Here is a 22,910-nt window from a genome sequence, read left to right as displayed (position 1 = left end):
AACAGACTTCCTTATGTACCCCCTCCCTGGCATGGCTAGTAGCAAATTATTCTCACCTTCAACGTGCTTAGGCCACCTCCAAATAATCAGTGTATTCACCACCAGCAGTGAGAAATAAATCAGCGGTTTAAAACCACTGGTCTTTGCCCTTAGATAATTTTACACCTCCGCAGGAGACATCACATGTGAATTTATAAATCTGGCACAGTCTCAGTCTTCTGTGCTGAAGCACAAGCAAGTGCACTCTGTCACACAAATGAAACATTAAAACATCTCCAGCAAAGAGCCCCATTCCAGTGTGCGCCCAACGAGGAGCATGGCCCAATGATGAAGCATGCCTACTTGGTGGGTTAGGGCTTGTGCAACCTAAGGGGGATATTCTGTGACCTGTGAGAAGATCCTAGAGACTTACTTGGGCCTGCTAGGCTTCTTTTTTCCCTTCAGAACTGCACGCTTGTTTCATATGATACTTTCCTCTCATCTGTAGGAAAATAATATGAGTTTACCAAAATACTTATTTTTGATGGGTACTTATAACTACAGAAGACTCCACAAGATAGCGCTGAATATGGATGCCACCTGTGCGAGTACATCAGCTCCTTTGTTTTCGCCCCTTTGATGTGGATCTGGAAAAAAGCTCAAACGTTTTGTTGCATTATCTTAACCTGAAAACTTTCTTCAAGATCGTGTGCTATGACAATGTCTCCTCTGATGTCGTGGAATTGCCTTTGGGTCTTTTTTGTGGTAAGTCCACTTGACTCTGGAGCACAAGTTTCCAACATTTGTTCTTGTGCCCAAGCAACCTCAAGTACACTTGTAAGCCCTCCAGGATCTCAAGATGAGGCAACTAGAGACTCAGTGTACAAGACTGAGGCAACCAAAAAAGTATTCCAATCCAAGTTTCAGTTGTCTGGTCAGCTGGTAATTGTAGGGAAATGGTCTATTGAAGCTATTTATGTTCCTGTAGTTGCACAGGAGGTCAGCCAGATAACTCCACTTTTTTCTGTTCTGGGTTTAGCCTGAGCTGGTTCAGTCTGTAGGAGTTTCTCTCAGGTTGCAGAAAGCTGAAGGTGTCCTCTTCTGTTCTTCCGCATACCCAGAAGGTGTTTCGACAAAGGCTTGGTCCAGCTTTGCGTAGAGTTACCCTCCAGTGAATGAGGAAACTTCTGAGTACTCTCTAATCTTAAATGGGCTTAAAGTCTGTTGGAGATTGGATGAATAACAATTACCTTGGGGTTAACTCTGATAAAAACAGATGTCCTCCTTTTTGGTATTGTGTGCCAGCATGACTCATGCAATTAGTGGCCTTAGGAGCTCAGGGTTCCTCCTTCCCCTGCATCAACTTCCAGGAAACTTGGAATCCTTTTTGGCACTGATCTTTCCTTTGCTCCTCAAGTGGAAATTGTATCGGCAGCTTTTTTGCCACTATTATTTCCCCAAAGAGATGGTTAGATCTGTGCCCAAGGAGACGCATAAGATCATTGTTCACTCATAAGTGACATCAAAACTGAACTATGCTAACAGTCTTTAGCTGGGCTTACCTGCTTACTTACTGCGTGGTCTGCAGATTGTGTAAAATGCTGCTGCTAGACTGATTTTGGAAATTCTTGCTTTTCAACCCATAACGTCCCATTTTCAACATCTTTACTAGCTGCAGAATTAAGGCCTACTCTCAATACAGATCTATGAAATCTAGCAGTCAAAGACTGCCCTATACTCCTCAGGTGCGTAAAGCAAGAAGAGGTGGGAAAACCTCTGGCTTTCCCTACTGCGAAGCTCTGGAATGCCTTTCAAATTAACCTTCGGCTTGCTTCCTCGGAAGAGATGTTTTTAGGTTTCGCCTGTCGAAAGCTGCGCACCGCGCACCTTTTCAGCACAGGCGAAATCTTATGTCTACAGTATGTGGCTTGGGAATCCACCCTCTGTTCCATTGGCTAGCTCCATAAATGGAGGCTAGCCATTGGAACAGAGATCTATCCGTCAATTGCGGAGCAGATTCGGGGGCGTTCCCGAGAATTTTAGGCTTTCTGCTCACGTCATGCGGCGGTGGGCGGAACTTTTTTTTTTTCTCGTCCTGTTTTGGTCAGTTTCAAAGTGTCCTTTGCAGGAGTGGGCTGCGAGATTGAAGTTGCCAGGATGCGGTGGGCTGCACGATTTCTTTCCTTGCAGGTAAGCGGCATTTTTAAATATTTTTTTTTATCCAGTTTTGCCCCCCCCCTCCCGCTGTCCGTGTGCCCGTTCCCGCCCCCCTCCCGCTGTCCGTGTGCCCGTTCCCACCCCCTCCCCCCGTCCGTGTGCCCGTGCTCCTTGTTTTCCGTTGGTGTGGAAATCTTTTTTTGCAATGTGGCCAGGTGAAATGTTTCTGCTCCGTTCCAAATTACAGAAGCAACAAAAAGGTGCATTTTTAAAGGTGTTTACATCAGTGCAAAGTTTCAATGACCCGGCCTAACTTAGCAACTATCGTCTAAGCCACATTTCCTTTGTAGGCTACATACATATCAGGAGGCAGCGGCTTCTATACGTTTGGGTATTCAAGATGAAGACGCTAAACCGGGCCTCGTTCCGGAGGAAGGGGTCAGCCAGCGGGACTGGGAGGACCGAGGAGCAGTGGGGCCAGGGATGCGCCTAGAGGCGGAGGAAGGAGGTGTTACATGACTGGGGTGTGTCCTTCATTCCGGGTGTGTCATTCCTGGTGTGGGGTTAGTGGGAGGCCCCCTGCGTCCTGACTTCCGGTGCGGCATCGCTCAGGCCCACCTTTGGCTCCGCCCAGCGATCGCCCTTAATCTCTGCCTCATGTCCGGAGCAGGGCGCGGACCCCTCCAGAGAGCGGGCCGGGGACAGCGTCTTGGCTCGTGTCCTCTTTAGGCCGATTTGAAAATGTTCTTGCAGGGGTGACGTAGAAGGCAGAGCAACAGCTGCAGGAGTAAACTGGACTCTGTGCAGTAAAAGGAACGTCACGATTATTGATGTTTTGCATTTTTATGTCTTTACATTTCTCATATCTGTCACGCGCCTGTTCTGGAAATGTCTACATCAATGTTTCCTGGGTGATGTCAGAAACATTTTTTGCGCTGTTCCTTGGTCTAACTTCCTCTCACGGTCCCCCTACTCCTCGGCCTAAACAATAAAAACCTATTTTGAAAATGTTTGAGTGTATTAATGGCGGTTCGACGTTTCTACAAACAGGGGCAAGAACATGCCAATGCTTTAAGTGGTCCGGGTCCCTCCTGGTCTCGGACCTGAAAGTATTTAAAAACGCACTTTGAGACGGGTCCATGTCGGGGACTGTATTCATGTCCTTAACTAAAACACTGAGATGATTTCGTGGGTGTCAAACAGTTGCACCCAATCTATAAAATATATCATCACACAAAGAAAGGAGAAACCAATAATGTGATTCGTTCTAATTGTTGTGAATCCCATGCGCCTGAACTTAAAAATGTCTCCGCGTGATATCTGAAAGCCCACCGGTGGCACGGTTTGTCCTGTGTGCTGTTTAATGATGTCCTGCGGAAACTACAGTTTATAAAGAGACATTCCTTTAGTGTTAATACTCAGATAAGAAAGAGATTGGCTGCCGATTGTGCATGCACATGCCACAAGCAGTCTTTAATCTCGCTAATGGCCCAGCTACACGTTAACCTGCGCGAGGAGTGTTCTTGATATTTTATGCAGGCTCCTGGTGGCTAGTGGTCTCGGGATGTCAGACAAAGTCACTGTCCCTTTAACGGGGTGAAGTAGTAGATATGTACATTTTGAGGGTCTGCCGGCGCCTGCACCTCAAATAAGGTTCACATTTAATCAGGCGCATGCACCACACACCTACGCAGATGCGCTGAAAGATTTGAGCACCGTTAAGTACAGGCCTGATAAATGGCATCAGATGACATGCAGCTATACAACTTGTGCCGCACAAACTCGTGCAACTAGGAGAACTGCCAGTTGAAGAATCCTGGCGGAAACCGGGAGGTACTATGGCTTTTACAAGAAGGAAAGGGAGTCAACTGGACCCAAAGAGACCCAGACGGATGCAGGAAGACTTTATTCTATGTAACAATGAACCAAAAGAGAACATATGAGTCAAACATGACACAGCACCTTTCTGAACATAGGACAAGTGCAGTACAGAGAGTGCTTGTAGCAAAAGTTTAAAGAAATACTAGCTCTCCCACAAGGATTGCAATAAACTTTGCTTCTGTGAAAAAAAAAATAGTGATGTCTAAAATAAAGAGTTAGAGACCTGCAATATCACTCATGGGAGTGAAATAGTTATAGCCTCTTCTGCAGCTACCAAACTGTAGGATTATTGAAATGGAGTAGAAATTAGAAAATGCACCCCTCCCCCGTCCATCTGCAAGATAGGACGGGGTGTTTTAAATCGGAGCCTGAGAAAACCTGTCTGCCTCGAGGCCTCTAGTCACATATCTCGCAGTGTGTGGGGGGCTCGCAGTGTGTGGGGGGGGCTCTGTGTGGGTGTGTGGGGGGGCTCTGTGTGGGTGTGTGGGGGGGCTCTGTGGGTGTGTGTGGGTGGGCTCTGTGTGGGGGGCCTCTCTGTGGGTGTGTGTGTGTGTTGCATTTGCGAGAGATTAAGCTATTGGCATTGTAAATGACAATGCCATTTATTTATCTGTTTTCAAAACCAACACATAAATACAAATGTTGTCATTTACAATGCCAATAGCTCTAACTTTTGCAAAGGCGAAACCGTTGCATTGTAAATGCTTGTTTTTAAAATCTGAAGACCTTTCTTTTAACGCTGCAGTCTGAGTCTCTTCTTACTGACCTATGCAGCTAGCATCAGGACGCCTCTTTGGAGACAGCTGTGCGCACTATAAATTGTTTTTTATTGTATTGATCAAGTTAATTAAGCGCCCCTAACTGGTCTTCCTGCCAGGGGAAGATAACACCTCCCCACTCCCGGGCCATTGTCTCTGCTCTAGGAGCAGTTTGTACACCTCTTTCACACCTAATTCCAGCCAAGGACAGACTAGGCTGTCCCTGGAAAGCTAGTGTAAATTAGCCCCCATCAGCATCAGCTTGTAGAGATAATGTGAGTTGTTCGAAATGCCCTACTTTTTCAGTAAAGCTTAAATCCTGCACACTGTGGAACACAAAAGAGCGAACTGCATGTAGAGATTACCACGCATGTGCACCACGGAAGTGCTAAACCCAGGCCTTCAATTAAAACTTCCAGCAGGATTGAGCCAGGTGAGCTCCCTGCTAGACCTCCCAAGTTCTCACATGATCATGACAAAGAGGCATCCGGCGTGCAAGGGAAAGTTACCAGATAGTAACTCTCTGAGGAGCGAATCCCCAATGCATCTCCCTTACCCGTTTGTGATGTCATAATCCAGCGAGATAGTTTAGTTTATTGAACTGCTGCTGAAACATGATTGTATCTTGCGGTTTACTATAGCAGCGTTTTCTCCATCTATTGACAACTTGAGATCCTGTAAAGCAGTAAGGTCTTTTAAACTATTCCCTTCCGCCACCCTCTCCCAGAAAATAGATAAGATGGAAGTGTTAGGGTTTATTAAAATAATCTCTATCAAAACAGTGTAGGCACAAACATTAGAGTAGTTGGTGTGAAGGTTTTGACGTGCGGCAGTGGTAAATTCATTTTGGATTAATCTAGTAAATTTAGCTTTACTCATTCTTCTCTTAAAAGAGCATTTGCATAAATATGAAGAAAATGTACAAGGCTTTTTGTTTCTTCCTTCCAGTATTCCAGATGTTCCTTTCTTAGAGGGACTGTAACGTAAATTACCAAATTTCACATTTCCTGCTTCTCTCTGTAAGCATAATGTGGTCCTTTCGAGGCTTATGTAATCTCTTTTTAAGCTGCTTCACATTTGGGGTATTTTTTGCTGTGCCGAGTTATATTTTTTTCGGTAAATACCCAAAGTGCATTAAACTCTGAGCTGGTAGCTTATGCAAGCCAATAATAACGTTTCATAGAGCAGAATCTGCAGACCTTTGTTAAAATACACTGTTTGCCTTCGGATGTTTTTCCCACAGATGATTCACAGAAAAAACAGTATGAGGAATGGCTTCAGGAAACGCAGCAGCTGCTTCAAATGCAGCAGAAGTTCCTGGAAGAGCAAATTGGAGCTCACAGAAAATCCAAAAAAGCCCTTTCCGCTAAGCAGCGTACAGCCAAAAAAGCTGGTCGGGAGCTTCCAGAGGAGGATGCAGAACAACTAAAGCATGTTATTGAACAGCAGACCATGGTTCAAAAACAGCTAGAGCAGGTAATTGAATGACAATTGTATGCTTATGTGTTTACCACCGTATATTACCATAATGCATTCAGTACCATATTTTAAAAGTAATATTGTATTTTCTTGTAAACATTGGCATAAGTTTACTTTTAAATCCTGGAGTTGTCAGTCAAGGATCCCACAACACAGATTGCCCTGTCCAACACCCAAAGCTCGATTTTTATGAAATGATCAGAAGTCAGTCTTCTTGATGGCAATAATAAGATTTTGACTACGTTCTTCTCGTTTGCTGTGATATTGTTTATTATCCCTTATCTTGTGATATAGCTCTTTCACGATTTGAATCTCCAAGCTGAAGCTATCACAAACCAAAGTACATTGCTTTAATAGGAGTTGACAGCTGCCTTTCTGACTGATCCTACTCAATCTGCTGGTGCTCTCCTCTGACCCGTTCCTACACTTCTGCCTATTCATAGTCCTTATCCTGGGTCCATGTCTCACCAACCTTGAAATCAACATCTCATGGTATGGATTCCCCTACCAGCTCTATGCAGATAACATCCAAATAATCTTCTCATATTTAGCCTTAATTCCACACGTTGGGTTCCAGATCTAAGATTGTCTAACTGCAATATGACTCTTGATGGCTCACCACAGTCATGTTTACTCAGTGATAGGAGTACTTTATTTTCAAGGTTCATCAACTCCTAGCAGACTATCACACCTACCTTGTTCATGTCTGAGAGACTCATGCTGTCTTTCTCAGCCTGAAGTCAATGTGTTGCCTTCAGTTTTAAAGTATGTCACGAAGAACTAGGTCCTACACTGCTGTTAGATTCTACATGATGAATACCTAACTTTAGTTCATGGTTCCCATTAGACACAGCTAAATCACTAATGGCATGAATAAAACTTCGTAGTGCAACAGCTACCTGCCTGTCCTAATCCAGCTTGCTTTGTCTGTCTTTTACAAAGCAATCAGTTCTGCTACCCGCACCCTGTTCAAACTCTCGAAACACTCCGTTCCCACTACCAGCAAGCTGCTATGTACAGAGGTCATTATAAATTGCTAATTTTCTAAATCGGCTACATCACAAACTTTACAATTGGCCAGTAAAACATGCTAGTTTCCCCCAAACACAGTGGGCCTCTTTGTTTTGATCCTTGAGTCTCCATGTTCCTCTATGCTGGAGTGTGTTAAGGACATGGGTCATCACTTCAATCTCAGTTCAAAACTGCTTTGAAAAACCACCTTCTTTAAATGGGTATCTCAAGAAACTCGCCATCACTGTTTCCTTAACTCTCCCTTCTTAAGAGTGGCTCAGAATCTTCATGTTTATCCTTGTCTCAGTGTCCGTTTAGCAAAGGCTAGCAATCACAATTTCTTTCTATATAACATTCTCTATCTGTGTAACCACCCAGACTGTTCTTCTGTGCTCTTTATTTAAGCATTTTCTGGTAGAAATGCCAACTGTGCACAAATACATGATTTTATTTTTGTAAAACAGATGTTATTACTTTTGTTGTATACACACCATGGCTAGTGTCTAGCTATGTCAAGTTTACATCACATTTTCATACTTCTTCTGCATAACTTGTGATTGCATTGTTAATTCTTAACTGAACTATATCCTACTCCCCCCTTATGAGTCAGTCATCTGTAATTAGTATGTATTGTGTGCTTGTTTGGTGTGGCCAGTCTCTGTGTTGGGTATGGGGAAGGGACTAGGGTACGCCAAAATCTCTCTAGTAATCTATCGGTTATGATGCGAGAAAGCCTGTGCCGCAATATCGTGACCCTAGTGTAATGCACATCTCACGGAGCACTTGTTATTCACTCGCAGAGGTTCCCTCTGGGATCTCTGTATTAGGGTGAGATAAGGCATCCACCCGGGCCTACCAGGCTCTTGCCATTTCCATGTCCCTCAGACCTCTCTGGGTCTCTCTTGTTAGGATTTGTCCCTCGCAGCTCGCTCTTCCATTTGGCCAGTCTAGGACCTCCTGCTGTTTGCAAGTTTCTATCTATTTCGCGCTTGGCTAGGATAAGTGCTAGGTCTTGGAATTTGCTAGTCAGTTTGGACTTGGAGGTGTGGGAGAACCATCCGGTCTAGGCAATGGGTCAGAGTGTGGGGGAGCTCTTTTTCAATTAGTTCTTTTAGTAGATGAAAGACCTCCTCCCAGAACTCCAGCAGTTCCGGGCAGGACCAGAACATTTGGAGAATGTGCACCCTTTCTTCTTTACATTAGGGGCAGGCTGCTTCCTCCACCTGGGAGTATCAGTGTACCCTCTCTGAAGTCAGATAGGATCTATGGAGTACATAATAGTTAATAAGTTTAAAGAGTGCATTCCTGGATACTCTGGGTACTCCGGCCAAGTTACTATCCCACTCCTTCAGTGGGATTGGAACCCCCCAAATCCATCTCCCATTGGACTCCATCTTTCCAACGGGCTATGCTGGTCTGCCCGTAGATCTTTGTACAGGTAGGATACTTTCTTAACATGGCCTGCTGATAGGACCATGTAGTAGCAGCTCTGTTGCGGTGGGGGCTCCACAGCACCCATCTGCCAATGCTTATGAACGTCAGAAGTGACCTATCTATGCACCAGAAATGACTGCGGCTGGTTGATTTCTGCTCGTAACTCCTCAAAGCAGAGCAACTCGGTGTTCTTATACAGATCCCACATCTGTGTCGTTTGAGCCTCTGTCCACGCTTCCATGTCCCACCAGATACCACTGTGCAGCAGTGACTTCAGCATGTCCAGCGGTATGGCCGAGGAGTATGGGACCGTGACCTTCATTTTCTGTAAAGCTTGCGCCAGCACTGAGATTGCACTTTAAATTTGTGCGAGCTGCCCTGGGGCGCCATCGCTATCCCAAGGAGTACCCTCAAGAGATCAGTAAGCCCGCGTGGGTCGCCATCAGGTTTTCGTCTTTGTGCGACGTCTCTGACCAGCCATTGTTTCTGCTCTGCCGTGTAATAGGTCTCAAAGTCGGGGACTGCTAGTCTGCCCTCCCTTACTGGTCGTTGTGTTGTAAGCACGACTCTGCATCGCCCCACCCCCCATATAAAAGTCTGGATCAGTGCCCCTAGTTCCTTGAAGAGTATTGCTGGGATCTAAAGGGGAAGAGTGTTAAAACAGTATAATAGGCAGGGCAGTGCCACCATTTTGGGAAGTTTGATCCTGCTAATCACTGAGAGCAGCAGTGTCCACCCAAAGGCTATGGACTTCCGCAAACCCATCAGCGCTTGGTCTATATTTCCCTCATACATGTCCAGGGTGGAGTGGTCTACCAGGTAGGGCAGGCAGCGCGGTTCCCACTGCAGTTAAGCTTGGTCAGCTGGAGGTTGCCCAGTGGGCATCACAAGGAAGAGCCTTGACTTCTGCCAGCTCACCTTTATTCCAAAAAATGATCTAAAATCCTCCAGTAGGGAGCCGGCCCCCGGTAGGCCCCCCGTGCAAGAAGAGTAACAGGTTGTCAGCATAGAGTTCTATTTGATTAATTGTATGCCCTGTGCAAAGTCCCCTGTAATGCTGCCCCGTCCTGACTGCGATCGCGAGTGGCCCCATGGCAATCGCTAGTAATAGCTGGGAAAGCGGGCATCCCTGCCTGGTGCCTTGCTCCACCTGCCATCCCCATGATATAGTTTGTCCTGTGCGTATTTTAGCTGTGGGCTTTGTGTATAACTATCGGGTCCATCTAATAAAGTCTTCACCCAGTCCTATACATGTCATTACCTCGTACAGAAACTCCCATTACAGGCTGTCAAATGTCTTTTCTATGTCTACAGCCAATACCGCAGCATTTTCTCGGTCCTCTCCATCCATCCCATGACATGCAACAGTTTCCTAATGTTTCTGGCTGTACTGCAGCTAGGGATAAACCCGGCTTGGTCTGGGTGTATAAGAGTGGTTATGTGAGGTAATAGGGGATTGGCTAGAATTCGACTTAGTATGATATAGTAGATGTTGGGCATCGAGAGTGGCCAATATGCTGTTCTGTCATGGGCTGGTTTATTAGGTTTTAGGATGGGGACTATGACTGCTTCCCCTGTGGTGTCCGGGAGGCAGACAGTTTCTTTGGCTGCCTTATATAGTCCTGCGAGTTGCGGTGTCAACTCAGCAGAGTATGTAGCATAAAATTCCACCGATAAGCCATCTGTACCAAAGGTTTTCCTACATACAGGCCATATGTTTGATAGTAGCCGCCATCTCATGCGTCGTAATATCACTTCCTAGGCCCCCTGCAGCATCCTCCGTGATTCACAGTAGCGGAAGGGCTACTAAGTATTCCTGTGTCTCTTGCAGGTCTCTAGTGGGGAAGCTAATATAGAGCTGCGAGTAGTAGCTAGCAAACGTGTCATTGATCTCTTCTTGTGAATATGCCCAAACACCCTCCCATCTTCTAATTCTGCGACTGGTAAACCCTGCTTCTCTGGATTTGCCAGCCAAGGCAGCAAAGAGCCTGACTTGTCCCTTTCTGCATGTGTCTTGTCTATGTAGTGTTTATAATCAAAACATTGCAGCCGTTCTACATGCGTCGCTACAGCCTCTTTAGCTGTCAATAGGTCAGGTTGGAGCTCAGGGCGACCCGGTCTTTGGATCTCTATGGTTCTTCAGGTGGTTTTCAGCTATATTTACATCTCGCAACAGTGTTTACCTAACTCCCTTAGCCACAGCTATGCAGTATCCTCCTGCCACTATATTAAAGGCATCCCACTCAATCTGGGGGGTGGTTGCTGTGCCTTTATTGTCAAGAAAATATTGGTTGTTTTTCATTCTAATGGACTCCCGAAAGACCTGCTCCTCAAATAAGTCTGGTTGGAGACGCGTAGGGTTTGAAGGTCTAGGCTGGACCCATTGTAACTGCAGCGAAAGAGGGTTAGGATCTGATATAGTGCGTGATAGATATTCTATAGTTGTTATCTGGCTGTGCATGTCAGGGGTGGAAAGAAATAGGTGCAATTGCACATGCACCTCGTGGAGGCCTGAGTAAAAGAAGCAGTCTTGCGTGTGCGGGTTCAGGCGTGTAGTTTTCGTGATACATTGGCGAAGAAAAAACTCTGTTCAATGTTTGGGGAATATATATATTAACTATTGTTAGTTCTCCGTCTTCAAGTCTTCCCCGTGTCGTTATGTACCTGTCCTCTGTGTCTGTCGGAGTGTCAGTGTGTTGGAATGGGATCCCAGTTCTGATGCTTATGAGGAACCCCCTGGTGTATGCAGAGTACGTGGTGTAATATGTTTGACCCCTCCATCTTCATCGCAACGCTATTCCCTCTTTGTCTATGAGGTGCATTTCTTGTAGCAACGCTATTTGTACACCTGTTCTTTGGAGAAACGAGAATACTTTATAGCACTTTTCCATAGTGTGCATGCCCCTAATATTCCATGTCAGGCACTTGTATGTTGGGTACCCTGCCATATTAGATCACAGAGGTGCTAGTGGATTCTCACGTCTCCAGGTGCTATACCCAGTACCCTTCCCAATCTGTGTAATGCAAGCACAGTCTCATAAAGCGTGACTCATCAAATCCCAACTTCAAAAATAGTCCTAAACAATCTCAACAACCCCTTCCTTGGGATGAGTAGCACACCACCACCCATCCAAACCGCATTGTCAGTTAATAACTTTCATGGAAGTGTGTCCACCATACTTAATAGAGAGAGAAAAAAGGAGGGGACATTCTCCGAGCGCCCCCGGCATGCAGGCCCAAACCCAGCAATCTAAGCAAGTCTGGATGTAGTGCACTGCATGGTATTCATGCTTATTATTGGGCGTAATATTTAGCCGATACGTCCAATCATGCTGTTCTCCTGCCCACTGCCAATGCTCTGAGTGTCTCAATCAATCAATCAGAACATTTGTAACGCGCACTACTTACCCGTGAGGGTCTCAAGATGCTGGGGGGGGGGGGGGGGGGGGGGAGGGGGGAATGCAGCTACTGCTCGAACAGCCAGGTTTTGAGGAGTCTTCTGAAGGTCAACAGGTCCTGGGTCTGCCGTAGGAGGATGGGGGGTACCAAAGGGGGTGATGGACGGAACTTTTGAGCAAATCAAACACTCACCCCCAGTCAACTGATCTGGGTTTAATCCATCATCATTCTTTAGCTCACTCCACCACCCCAGTTCAGACATGGCCATATGCAAATCAGTCCGACCCTGTGCCTCATGGAAACAGTCCAGCCCGAACTGCCAAGCCATGTCTTCCCTGGACTGGAAACAAGCATCCTGGGACTGGTTTCGTGTTCATAACCATCATCAGACAGGCTGTCTTGAATCCATTGGCAAAGTGAGCAAGGGACCCACGTCTGGGCATACCCTGCCAACTTAGGGCGAACAAAGCGATACCAAAGGGGGTGATGGATGGAACGTTTGAACAAATCAAACACTCACCCCCAGCCCACTGATCTGGGTTTAATCCATCATCATTCTTTAGCTCACTCCACCACCCCAGTTCAGACGTGGCCATATGCAAATCACTGACCCTGTGCCTCATGGGAATAGTCCAGCCCAAACTGCCAAGCCATGTCTTCCCTGGACCGGAAACAAGCATCCTGGGACCGGTTTCGGGTTCATAACCCTCATCAGCCAGGCTATCTTGAATCCAGTGGCAAAGTGAGCAAGGGACCCACGTCTGGGTATACCCTGCCAACTTAGGGCGAACAAAGCAATACCAAAGGTGGTGATGGGGAGCGTGTACCAGGTCTTGGTGGCGAGGTGTAAGAACGATCTGCCGCCAAAGATGTTGTCGGCTGACTATAGGCAGATCCAGGCTCGAGGCCTCTGATGTGTTAGTCTCTGAATCCGAGTCTGAGCTCGGGTGGTGGGGCCACAGCTCCAGAGCGGCCTGGCTCGTCTGGCTTCCACTGGCGTTGCCCCATCTGTGCCTCGGCCTGTGAGGGCGCCGCCAGGCTCTGCTGTGACTGCCCACGTCTTGAGCCCCGCCGCTGTTGCTGCCCCCCCCCCCTCTCCGTCTGCTACTGCTCCAGGTTCGGGTTAACTCTACAGCCAATCCCATAGTTCTGCGGGCAGTAAAAGAACCACACACCGCTCTGGCTTCTGCTCTTAGTTTTGCCTGGAAGAGCATGGCATACTTTAGGGTCCATTTCATCAGCTTCTTCTTGACCTCCTGGTTGGACGATCGTCGTTTCTGGACTTCCCTGGAGAAATCTGGAAATATTCGCACAGTGGCATTAACCACACGGAGCGCATCTTTCTTCTGTGCCTGCGCCAGTATGCAATCTGGGTCTTTATAGTACAACAATCTCGCCACTATCGGTCTTGGAGGGCCTATGGGCTGAGGGGTCTTGCGGGCACTCGATGCTCTCTTTCTAAAACAAAGAATCCAGAGAGTCCCTCAGGAGGTACTTCAGTTTTCAGCCAATGCTCCATAAATGTTACCTCATCCAGGCCCTCTCTCTTCTCCGGAAGACCCACTACGTGTATGTTACACCGTGAACGATTTTCAGCCTCTTCCACCCTGATTCCAGTGTTCAAATGATGAAGGCCAAAGTAAGAACTTGTTTTTTGGTTGTTGTCGCGGCAGAGTGGAGTTCTTCCAGGGAGCGTTCCGTGGCTGTTACACGCTTTCCAATTTCTCATCCCTAAGTAGGTTGAAGTCGGTGCCAATGGTGTCAATTTTAAAGTCTAGTGCTTCCCGCAAGGCAGCGATGGCTTGCAAAATGTCGTGGAGTGTGGTATCTCCTATTGAACCCGCCACCGCAGGCACAGCTCATCCCTTCCCCCCACCTGCCGCCAGGGCCGTCTCCTCCTGATCCTTCTTTCGTGATGGTTTGCCCAACATCTGCTAGCCCCTCTTTCAGTGTGGCAGGTGTCAGGATGTGTGTCTGCCCATCCTACCTTGACGCCACCCCACTCTGGAGGGCTCCGCGCCCTAGACTCCACTATTCTTGGGAGCGGGTGGTAGCGTCTGATTCCTCCAGTCGGCTCTTGGCACATGGTCCCTGTTGTGTGAGGGTATAGTTCTCTGTGCCGCCAAGGTAATCTCAAGTCGTATGGGCGGTGTCAGATCTAACCACACAGCTTCCTGTGGTGTTTATTCAAGTCAGGAAAAATAACGGTATGAGCCAGGCTTCCTCAGGTGAAAAGACCCCTCTGGTGGGTGAGCAAGTTAACATGCAGTTCTTGGTGCTCCCAGGGGGTTAGTCCTGCTGATCAATGGCGCTGGTGGTCAGTCAGGTCATCCCTCATAGAGTATCTGCGTGCCATTTTGCAGGTCCAGCAGGTTTGGCTGCTTTTTCCGGGTTTATCTTAGTCAGCCATTCAGGGATCGTGGGGGGCCTCCTCCCATCTCAGTTGCGGATGTGGTTGCCACCGGGAGTCCGACCTGCGTCTCACCGTCCGTGTCCACTCAGGCGAGGCTCCGGGCGTGTATTCTCACCCACCTCCACCATCTCCCCAGAATGTCAACAATGGCTGCTGTGTGACCCCACCAGCAGGTACCTCCCAGGTTGCAGCTCAACCAGCAGCAGAGCGGCCAGCAAAGCGGGGTATCCCGCCAGCCACGCCCCCTCCAGGCAATCACCCGAGCCTGACTCCTGGGCTCCAGTAGTTCCGGTTTCCATGCGCCACAGCCACTCATACGGATCAGCAAGCCTCTCACTGGCTCCTCGGGTGGTCCCGCCGGTTACAGGTCTCAATGTGGGCCAGCCCAGGGCTAAGTCCCAAGCCCGCTGCTTACCTCTTCTCTACATATGCGAAGCGCCAGGCTGCTCCGGCCCGATGCTGCCATCTTGGATAACAGTTCTCTCGATCGTCTGTGGGCTCGTCCGCCAGCAGGGAATGCCAATGTTGGGCCTCTCTCAGGAATCGAGCCCCTAGACTGCTGTCTAGTGGTCAGGATGACGCTAGATCGGGCCCAGCAGAGAGTAACTCAAAAAACCATCGGCATCAGGCCATGCCCCCTGAACCAATACATGATATGAGCAAAGATGGCTTTTATTCCAAGACCATCAACCACCCACCCAGTATTTGTGCTCCACCAGGTTATTTTTCTCATGTTATTGTAAGGTAGTGCCCCATTCCGTTGGAAAAATTTAGTTTTATTTTATTTCTTTTTCCCTGGTCATTCACAATGCTTTTGTTCTAAAGCGCTGCAGTGATCTTTTTTTAAATTAGTAGCACCATATTCGTTTGTTATGTTAAAAGGGCCACTCTGTGTAAGAAAAGTTATCTTTCCAGTCCTGCATCACTAACGTTTAGCAACAATAAGCATTTAATAATGTTCTTCTGGTAGAGGCCTGCCTGAGGATTGATCCTCTTGTGGCATCATTCACCAGATGGTCCCTTTAAAACTTTGAAAATTTTCCCCGATTTTCAATGACAGCTTCTGGAGAAAAAAATGCCCTATGCTTGCAAAAAAAAAGTGTCTAATTCTCAAGTTTACTTTTAGTGCATTGACTAAATCCGAGCTTTTAGTGCATTAAATTAATCCCTGAAAGAGAGAACTTTGCTCAAACTCTTTTGAAGGCATTATAGGTATTGGATTGTAATCGGTTATGGAATTTTTAAAACTTTACTCTCTGTGAAGTATTCATTGCAAGTTCTTCGCTTAAGTCATACATAGAAGACATGTTAAAACACATCCAGTGTATGTTGTAGAACTGTGCTGGGTATTACCATATTGTTGTATACACGGTATACTCACAAATGTGGTTGGATGAAGACGTAGATTGCTCAAAGAATCTTACTTAAATTATTTTAGTATGTATAGTCACTGAGAGAACCTCTGTACATGTCTAATAAAGTATGTTTTCATTTCAGATTAGGAAGCAGCAAAAGGAACATGCAGAACTGATTGAAGAATATCGTATCAAGCAACAACAGCAGCAATGTACAATCCCAACTGTTGCTTCAGTGCCGGTCGTTCAACCTCAGCCTCATCCTCATCTGATATCGGAGAGTACCTCAGGAACAATAAATCAGAATGTCTCCATGGCACAGCAGCTTCAACAGAATTCATCTCTCAACTCAGGACAAGTGAATCCTGGTAGGATACCATCTGTTCCAGGGTGGCAGCCTGACAATGCTCCCCGAAAACATATCCCTTCAAATGTCCCAAGAATGCCACCACCAGTGACTCATATTCCAGCAAACCCGGAAACTGCAGTTTCTTCCCCAGTCTCATCTGCAAATGCTCAATCCAATGCTCAATCCAATGCACCACCTAGGGTTGAGTTTGATGACAATAACCCATTTAGTGAAAGTTTCCAGGAGCGAGAGCGTAAAGAACGTTTAAGGGAGCAGCAGGAACGGCAAAGAATTCAGCTAATGCAGGAGGTAGACCGACAAAGGGCCTTGCAGCAAAGATTGGAAATAGAACAACATGCTATGATGGGATCAGACTTAAATGAGAGAAATTTAACTCAGATACCGATCTTCAGTTCCGAGCTACCTTGTGATTTCCTACAACCCTCAAGGGTGTTACAGCAGTCTCCTCAGCAACAGCAGCAAATGGGCCAATGTTTACCACAACAAAGCATGCAACAGGGATCTATAAACTCACCTCCATCTGTTGCTTACATGCAAAATAATGAGCCGAGACGAGTAGGACCTAACCCGTATGGGCATGACCAATCCTCTGTCCCTGGAGGAAGCCCAAATTTTAGTCCTGTGAAGCAGTCCCATGTAAGTATTACCAGCACCAACTTTCCACAGGCAAGACTCCCGTGCCTACCAGGTATGCCTAATACACCCCCAAGTAATTTAAATGGACCTTTTTGTGGTCCAGACACTTCCTTATCACATACTTCAAATCAGCCTGGTGCAAATCAGTCCCTCATTCAGTTGTATTCTGATATAATTCCTGAAGAAAATGTGAAGAAGAAAAGAAGGAAGAAGAAAAAGGATGATGATGCGGATTCAGTCAAGACTCCATCCACTCCACATTCAGACTTTACTGCTCCACCTACTCCTATCATTTCAGACTCTGCTTCTACACGAGCTGTAAGTGTCTGCAGTGAACCAGCTCACCACCAAGGGGAAAATATGTCCACAGCGCATCTGTTGTCATCAACCTCTAATCCTGCAGTAGGTCAACCTTCTTCAGAGTTAGAATCGCATATCCCAAGCAGTGATGAACTGCAGAGAGTGATACAGCAGAAAACGTCTATGAAGGTAGACACTGGTATGCTCCAAGGTGATGGGCCTAATAAAATGTGTGACATTAAACTTGAATGTACAGAAGGCGATTGCAGCCCATTTAGCACTGAACCAAAGGAAGAACATCCACATGATGTGAAGACCGAGGGAAAAGTCACACCCTCCTCTGCATCATCGTTTCAGAGTCCTGAACGTAATCCAGATGGTTTAACTCCAAAAGGAGAGTCAGGCAATGAATTGCTGAAGCACTTACTGAAGAACAAAAAGTTAGCTGAAGTTTCATTGCGCGAAACAGAGGATAGCTTACTCTCTGAGAAGAAATGTTCTTCAGAAAAAAAATGTATTGACAAGAAACATCCATTGCCACTAATGGTAAGTTGGGTGTATTTTTCTATACAAACTAGTTAAACTTTTTAAACATTTTTTAAATTAAAACCCTATTCTTACATTTACTTTGTAGCTCAAAAAGTCTTTGGTGGGGTTCTGGTCATTAACGAACCACTTGGCTTTTGCCTTGTGGTGTGTACACCACCAGACTTCCTTGATGACGTTATTTGACCATTACCCACTGTACCCCATTTTGTGAGTGTTTGTGTTTACATTCATATTAATGCCCACACCCCAACAATTTTTTTAGTTAATAACAATTAATAACAGCAGTGATCGGACAGCAGAATGCACTTTTTCTCAATAAAAAGAGATTCTTTATTCATTAATTCTTTTATTAAAAAAATCATTTTCTTCTTGGATTTTTGCTGTACCCGATGCGTTTCCTCCAATAGGACTTTTTCAGGGCTCCTTTAATGTATATCCTTGGAATTTCAACTGAAAGTTCTCTACTCAAACGTCAAGCGCGCTAGATTGTTCTTAGTTTCAATAATATGTATATACAACAATAAGTTCCTGCAAGCCGTCCGGAGAGTAGAAGAAACTGAATCACCAGGAGAACAAGTTACTTACCTTTGGTAATTCTTTTTTGATGGATACAGTATCTGCCTGTGAATTCCTCACCTTCTGAATTATCCCAATGCGCTGCATACCACAGAGCCGTTTCTCCTCGGCTCTCCCACGTCGAGGAGGACATCACAATGGAACGGCTCCACATGCTACGCCGTGTGACATCGAAGCCATAAGAAGACCTCGTTGGCGTACTGATGTGAGTTCCACCCATTTTTCTCCACTCAGGCATCAAGAGCACTAGATTGTGTGCTGTTTTTGTATATACGCTAAAACGTCCTGCAAGGAGATCCAAGAGTAGAAAAACTTGATGACCAGAAAGTGACCCGACATCAACTTCTAATTCCCAAATCAATGTTTTAAATAAGGATTTAATAATTGGAAACAGGTGAAATTCAAAATGTTGGCCATGACACAGGTTCTTCTCGCATTGGAGGAAGAGTGTGTTGATAGATTTACAGAATGCGTATTTTCACATTCCTATCCTGAAGTCACATCAGAAGTGTGAGAAGTTGGCCTGGTATATGATGCTCACTAGTTCTAGTGATCACCTTGTACCATGCTATGCAACCCCCTTGGTGCAGGTTGTAAAGTCAACCTTATAGACAAGCTATCCTAGGGGTAGCATGGACTAAGCAGTCTTAGGCTAAACTCTGTAAAGGCATGTGAAGCAAGCTGTTTTACCATACACAATCCCCTTGAATACCAAATGAAAGGACACCACACAGATATATATTGAAAATATATATAGATTTATTTCTAGAAATATCCCCTATACTCTTTATGAGCACAGAAGCAAATGCGTTAAAACAAAACACAGTTTAAATATACCAAAGTTGCACAATTATGGATGAGCCCTAGGGGCTCCTAAACCATATACTAAAATAGTGGTATAAGAACCACTATGGGGAAAGTGAAGAGGCCTAGGGCCTGGGGAATCGCTGGAGCTGTTCGGGACTAGCAGTGAAGAAGTCGGGAAAGGCCCGCGGGACTCGGGTGCAGTGCGGAAAGTGCACGCAATACCAATGCAATGTCAATGGTGCGTAAAAGTTACAAAGTTAGTTATTAAGGAACCTTCCGAGTTACCTAGAAGGATGAAACTTTAGACACAGACACTAGAGGTGTGTACCAGTGTGGGAACACCGGCGTTGCTGAGTTACCACACCCACAGGAAGCGGGTGCACAGGGTCGAAGTAGTGTCGGGTTTCGTCACGCAGGTCGCTGGTGCTTGGAGCTGAAGGTGCTGCAGGCGGCTCGATGTGAAGAGTTCCGGTGGATCCAAGGGTGGATCTGAAGAGGTGAAGACCTGAAAGCAGAGGGGACAATGTTCAAAGTCACTAGCCAGTGACTACCGTGGAACCAGGAAGGAACCAGGCGATGTCGGGTGCAAACAGGTGATGTCGTGAAGATTGTCTCTGCAGCCACGTGGACACGAAGAGGTCAAGGACGTCCAGGTGTTGGTCACGAGCTGTCCCACGAAGGCTCTCGCTGATGGCGGTGTCGGCAACTTGATTGGAGCAAACAGGCCTTGGCTAAAGCAAGCCATGCAGGAAGTGATTCAAGCTTCTCACTCGGACCAGCAAGGTCAGAGCGGGTGCTCCTTTTCAGGGGAGCAAGGGCCAGTCTGGAGCAACCAGACCAGTGGTGTAGTTCGTCGTTTTCATCGCCAAGATGGCCGCTAGCCACGTGGCAAGTGGCCGGGATGGCGCGTCGAGTGGCACGGTGCAAAAGGGCCCCACGCAGATCGTGGAGATGCTGGGGGGGCTGATCTTCGGTGCAAGGGCTGCTCGAGGTTGGGGCTTCTCAAACCCCAAAGCACAGTGTCGAGGGTGCCTCGGATACTGCGCAGTCAGCTTCTCGGGGGTCTTTCAAGAGGTCCGGTCCCACGTCTCTCGGTGCCTCCACGGGTCCCTTCTTTGCAGGGACTGTGGATTGGGCTGTGAGAAGTCTGGGTCTTGTCAGGCTCTGGGCTCCGGCGGGAGGCGGGAGGCGGCGGCAAAGCAGGCGTCGAGTTGCTGGATGGTGCCTGTGTTCACATGGTGGCCACTCCTAGGCCACAAGGGAGATGCTCTTCAGTCTTCTGTGCAGCAGAATGTCGAAGTCCAGTCGTCTTCTTAGTTTCAAGTTGATTCAGGATGATCTAAAGTCTCAGGACACAGCTCCCACTCTTATTCGAATCTGGGGGGCCGGATCACCTACTAGGTCCCTCCTCTGGGTGGGACCAGGAAGGGGAGTGGTTACACCCCCTTTCCTTTGTCCAGTTTCGCGCCAGGACTGGGGCTGGAAGGCCCCAGCACCGGTTTGAACTGGCCTATGCACAGAGACACCTTGTGTGCCCCAGGCATGTCTAATGCTATTCAGCCCTGTCCTACCCAATACACAAAATCCTGTCTGGGGTGGTGCTAGCACCTCCCAAGGCAGGAAACCCTTTGTCCAAGCTGCCCTCGCTGGAAGGACTCCCAGCAACAGGAGGTCAGACTTGTGTCTGTGGTGGCAGCATCCATTTTGTGATGCTAAGGCTCAGTTTAACTTTAACCGGGGTTCAGGTTAGGTACATGTCGTGTCCCTCTAGAAGGGTGGAATGCTACCCCCGTCGCCAGAACTGGCGAGGGGGTAGTATTCCAATTCGTATGACACCTTACTCGACATGTTTTGATAAAGCCAAACCCAAGATGTAAATGTAAATGTACAGGAATTTATATAGCGCAAATCACCAAGCGGTTTCGAAGCGCTTGCTTAGGGAACCCGTCCTGGTATTCCCCTGTGAGATAACCCCGGCAGGGTATCCGCAAGGTGAAAGCCAGGCATCCCACCACGAGGGGCCGTTGTGGAGATTAAGCAAGCTATTGCCCAGAGTCGCAGAGTGTGAACCCGTGAATCGAGTAGGCACCGGAGCGAGAAATGTCGAGTCCATGGACATTTTAGGACTCAAGACCCCGCCGAGCCGGGAATTGAACCCTGGTCCCGGGCTGACCTCTGCTTCCAGGTCTGCCTCCTCTAACCAGTGAGCCACACTTCTCCACTTCTCCAAGATAGCATTTAACCGCGAGGATTATAATGCACTTAAGAGTATATGGTATGGCAGTATCATGAAACAGCTAAAGGACATGGTTCCGAAAGCTGCAGACAGGCTCAGCTCATGCCAGAGCACCATCTCACATATTTCCAAGCACTCTGCCTCCAGGATTGATGAGGCCTTCCATAGGAGTGACTGATAGGAACATATGTGTCCATTTTAGGTTAGGTATAGGCTTACTACACCTAAGTAAGGGGTGGTTACACCGACTTACCCCAACTGAGTGATCAGCCAGTTGTGTCAAATATGGAGGCCAGGCCAGGGGTGGCACAATACATTCTGCAGCCCCTGGTAGGCCTTGGAAGCACCTATGCCCTGGGTACCTGGGTACACTGTTACAGGGGCCAATAAGGTGAACCAGTTCCAATTTCGTTATGCACCTAAAGTACATGGGTAACCATTTAGAGAGAGAACAGCAGGCTGTGGGTCTGATTAGCAGGCCCACAGCCACATTAAGTCATAAACCAGTGAAGCAAAAAGCAAAAATTTGGGGTGACCATAGGATAGCAGACCCTACTCTCCTACAAGAAGTATCTTCGTTTTACGGTGGGGTCTCAACATTACCAGTTTGAGACCCTTCCATTTGGCCTTACTTGCGCACCGCAAGTCTTCACAAAGCTAATGGCACTGGTGGCAGCTCATCTCAGAAGGTCGAGGATTCCTGTTTTTCCCTACCTGTACTACTGGCTGCTTAAAGCAAAGTCGCCAGAGATGGTGCTGCATCATTTGCCGGTAACAACACAACTGCTGTTCGAGTTGGGGTTTTCGATAAATGTGCCCAAATCTCACCTGGTGCTCCAGAGGAAAGATTGTTTCATATCAATCTTCTGGAATTGCGGGCGATACGTTTGGCTCGCAAGGCTTTCCTCCCTTCTTTTGCGGACAGTCAGTTCAGGTCCTAATGGACAATACTACCACGATGTGGTACATCAACAAACGGAGGAGTAGGGTTGTAACTTCTCAGCAGAGAGGCTCTGCGACTCTGGTCCTGGGCTCAGGACGATCAGATTTGCGGAATCGCAAATCTGGCCAGATAATTGAATGCTCGTGCGGACAGTCTCAGTTAGCAGTATTCGGCTGATCCAGAGTGGTGTCTCCATCCGGAGGTGGTCCTTCACATTTTCAGGATGTGGGGGTTTTCTCAGTTGGATCTGTTGGCTACGCCTGAGAACGCGCCCTGCCCGGCATTCTGCAGTCTCCAGTATCTGATGTGGGGAGCGTAGGGGGACACTTTTCAGTTAGATTGGGGCTCACAGCTTCTTTACACTTTTCCTTCCATATCATTGATTCCTCGAGTACTGAGGAAGATCCGCCAAGACCGGGCCTAAGTCATATTGATCGCCCTGGATTGGCCGCCACGGTGTGGTACACAGACCTCCTTTACCTCTCATTGCACCCTCCTCTCCGTCTCCCTCTTAGGGCAGACATCCTCTCGCAATCGCAAGGGCAGGTTCTAGTCCCCTACCTCCAGAGCCAGCACCTTCATACCAGGAGATTGAACAGGGCAACCTGAGTTCTTTCTCTCTCCCAC

At 47.2% G+C, this 22,910-nt stretch overlaps 1 protein-coding gene across 15 annotated transcripts in view; it reads left to right on the top strand.

Annotated features, from left to right (window-relative positions):
- The window catches only part of KMT2C (lysine methyltransferase 2C), a 1,799,940-nt gene that overhangs the window by 1,375,108 nt on the left and 401,922 nt on the right, over positions 1 to 22,910 (top strand). For all 15 annotated transcript variants that reach the window (XM_078663231.1, XM_078663229.1, XM_078663237.1 and 12 more), the window contains 2 exons: positions 6,019 to 6,251; positions 16,009 to 17,718. In XM_078663231.1, coding sequence (XP_078519357.1) covers positions 6,019 to 6,251; positions 16,009 to 17,718 — 1,943 coding nt within the window. The remainder of the gene's footprint in view (positions 1 to 6,018; positions 6,252 to 16,008; positions 17,719 to 22,910) is intronic.

Source organism: Lissotriton helveticus, chromosome 10 (assembly GCF_964261635.1).
Source record: "Lissotriton helveticus chromosome 10, aLisHel1.1, whole genome shotgun sequence".
NCBI classification, from domain to species: domain Eukaryota; kingdom Metazoa; phylum Chordata; class Amphibia; order Caudata; family Salamandridae; genus Lissotriton; species Lissotriton helveticus.
Note: the sequence above shows the minus strand (reverse complement) of the source record. Positions and strands in the feature narration are given on the sequence as shown.